Below are 3,090 nucleotides of genomic sequence, written 5' to 3' on the forward strand. Positions count from 1 at the left end.
ATATTTTCCAAAGTTTCTGATTAAATGTGCTTATTTTCCCCATTGGTTTAAAAAAAAAAATAGCAAATGTCGTCAGGCACATTTGGAATATGAGGATAGGGATTTTTCTGCTGCAGAAATGTTGGAAGTTCCCTGGTTTGAAAGCATCCCAAACAGATGGCAACACTCAGCTACCTCTTTATTTCAGAGTGCCCAAAAGACATATTTACACATCTAGGAATCCTGTAAAGGGCAGAAAACACGTGCTTCTGTTTCATTAGACTTATCACGAATTCACTAAACCTTATCTTGGACAAGCATCCAACCTCTCGTTAACAGTAAAACAGAAGGGCAATGTGGGAAAGCCGCACAGCGGACAGCTTTTCCTCCTGGGAGCTGGGGTGTCTGTACCTCAGCCAGGGATCAGAGAGCCATGCATGCCGGGAGTAGGCGGCAGCGGGGATTGTGGGAAATGTAGTCTAGCGACGCCGCCCTGCTCGCCATTCCTGTAATGGCTGCTTTCCGGTCAGGTAGGGTGCAGACTCCGCTCCCGGGGCTTCCCTGTCTTTTACCCGGTAAAACGCTGCAGATTTGAGCCCTCCCGGGGCGAGTGAACAGTTCTTCTCCAGATCTGTATGTCAGAGACTGGGACGAATTTGCTTCTCGGCTCGGTTTCGTTTAGCTTTCTCTGTGTGAGAACTAACTTTACATTTAGGAGTCTCTTTTTGAACGAACTGTTGGGCGTGTTTTCTGTACTCCGTATCCGTTTCTGCCCTTGCGCCCGTTCCTCGTTAGCTTCCTCTCTAAAATAATGTTTAAATTTTATCCCCCGCCCTAATAGGGTTGTCACGGTTGACCTCTTAGCCTCAGCAACCGGAGCTCCAAAGAGGGACCGTTTCACATTGGATAGAATTTTACATACACTCTGGTTTGGGTAAGTCTTATTATTCCTTGCAACTTCACAGAGTTACATGTTGTGTTGTGTAACTTTTATCAGATTTGTCTAAATAGGAGACACACTAAAAAATGTGATTTTTTTTTTTTTTTTTTTTTTTTTACTCGTTAGGGTATTTTACATTTACAAGTGCCATGTGTTTTTTCTCTCCCTTTTCTTAATGATGTACAGCCATCCAGTTTCCGTTTGGTCGGTGCATATCCTGTTGGAATTACTGGAATTTCGGAACTAGGGTGTTGTCCTGAGATTAACCTAAAAATGACTGTCTTTAAGTAAAACTTAGTTTTGTCATGTGTAAAATGACAAACTCTGAAGTGATTCACAAACTCCAGCATCAAAGATTGCTGTATATTTTATATTGTCATTCAAAAAGTAGAACTTTTTGACAGTTTCTTTTGTTTCTGTGTTTAATTTCTAGGGAAGTTCGGCCCGCCAGACCCCAACATCATGAATTCGGTGTCAACACAGTTGATCTTAGTCCTCACTTCACTGCTGTTGATTCTGCCTGTTGTTGAAGCTGTAGAAGCTGGAGATGCGATTGCACTCTTACTGGGAGTGGTTCTCAGCATTACAGGCATCTGTGCTTGCTTGGGGATATACGCCAGAAAGCGAAATGGACAGATGTGACTCTGGAGGACTCTTCTGAATTTGACTTCACCCTGGCCAGACTGAAAACCATTGTGCTATTGAGGCCAAACCCAAGGTTTGATCTCTCCTGTTCCCAGCAAGAGGGTTACAGTTAAGAGGATGATTTCACATTTACTTGGTTGTTTTTCCTAAGAGGGGAGTAGATGGGGTCGGGTGGGAGTGGGGAGTCTTTACAACAAAGAGAGCACTAAGAAAATGGCCGATGGTTTGTATTTGCTGCTTAGGAAGGGGGTCAAAGAGGGCTTAAATTTGCATAAGCATTATTCCATGCTTTCTAGATTGTTAAAGCACACGACATTGGAGGAAGGAAGGATTTGCTCAGAATCTAGTAAATCAACATTGTTGCTGTATTAATCACTGCCTCTGGAATTCTGGGGGAATCTTTTTCTCTGTATTTTTTGTTGTTGTTCTATCTCCCTAGTTGATATTGTACTTAGATATTAAATAGCCAAAAACTGAAATTTTTATGTCTGAGAAAAAGATGAACTAAAATGTACTCAACATGTCTAATTCTAAAATGGAGAAAAGATTTGTTAAAAAATAACTTTATATTAACTGAGTAACATCTCCTTTGTGAGGAGTACTGTATCAAATACATGTCCATTATGCCATAAGTGAATCTGGTTATTTTGGTCTGTTTGTATCTATGTGTGGACTAGTTATTTTTAAATGAGTAGAGAGAGCCTGGTTACCTTACCTTAACAGATCACAGTGGATGAGAAATGAGCATCTTTGGGATAGGAGAGGCCTCTGGTAGAAAATCCACAAGTACAGAAAGAAATGTATTGGCCGCATTGATTTGTACACCAGCTAAATAAATGGGCACACCTTCTTTGCCATAGTAAATAAAGAGTCCCCAAACCAACAGACTACAGAGCTTCTAAATGCACATTGTTGGGCCCTGGACAAACTTTTCGGTTAAAATCTGTATTTTGAATGTTACTATAAGTTCAAGAAAAACTACTCAAACCTGTTAGAACTCAAGAATAACTTCAGATCCTTATGTTCCACCAGAATCTCGGTTCCTAAGTCTCTCTCTGTATTGTAGAGCAGAAGGGAGAGTGGGGCCTGAAGCTCTTGCTTGGCCACGGTCTTCAGGCCTTTGTTTGAGTCAGAAGATTCGGCTGGAATGAAGTAGTCTCGGTAAATTAGACTATATTTTCAATGAAAGTGGATAATCAAGTTGTTCCCAAAACTGTGTTGTCCAATCTCTAGCTCTCCAGATAGCCTTTAGTGCTTTGACTTCTGTCAGGAAGCAGGCTGTGGCAAACAAAAGTGAAAACTCTGGCGTGCCCCAGAGTTTTGATGGACAGTCAAAGGTGGTGAGGAGTGCTTACATGACACGCATGGGAACCAGATAGGTTTACTGGCTTTGGAGGTATTTTATCTTTCACCAGAGAAGGTGCCAACAGTCTTTCTTGGGGTCAATTGGCAGTTACTAAAACTTGTTTGAGCATGCTCAGGAAACAAGGAATGATACCAGAGGTACTAAAACTTGTTTGAGCATG

At 41.6% G+C, this 3,090-nt stretch overlaps 1 protein-coding gene across 1 annotated transcript; it reads left to right on the forward strand.

The window, feature by feature from the left end:
• The first annotated feature begins 394 nt into the window (after nt 1-394).
• Smim30 (small integral membrane protein 30) lies at nt 395-2,451 on the forward strand. The gene is made up of 3 exons (XM_042272810.2): nt 395-509; nt 821-913; nt 1,353-2,451. The coding sequence occupies exon 3, from the start codon at nt 1,382-1,384 to the stop codon at nt 1,559-1,561; it is 180 nt and encodes a 59-aa protein (XP_042128744.1). The 5' UTR covers nt 395-509; nt 821-913; nt 1,353-1,381; the 3' UTR covers nt 1,562-2,451.
• Nucleotides 2,452-3,090: the final 639 nt, after the last annotated feature.

The sequence above is a fragment of the Peromyscus maniculatus genome, chromosome 3 (assembly GCF_049852395.1).
Source record: "Peromyscus maniculatus bairdii isolate BWxNUB_F1_BW_parent chromosome 3, HU_Pman_BW_mat_3.1, whole genome shotgun sequence".
In the NCBI taxonomy this organism is placed as follows: Eukaryota; Metazoa; Chordata; class Mammalia; order Rodentia; family Cricetidae; genus Peromyscus; species Peromyscus maniculatus.

Bases quoted from the DNA above. Each gene is read 5' to 3' on its own strand.
- Smim30 (XM_042272810.2), top strand. From the start codon at position 1,382: ATGAATTCGGTGTCAACACAGTTGATCTTAGTCCTCACTTCACTGCTG.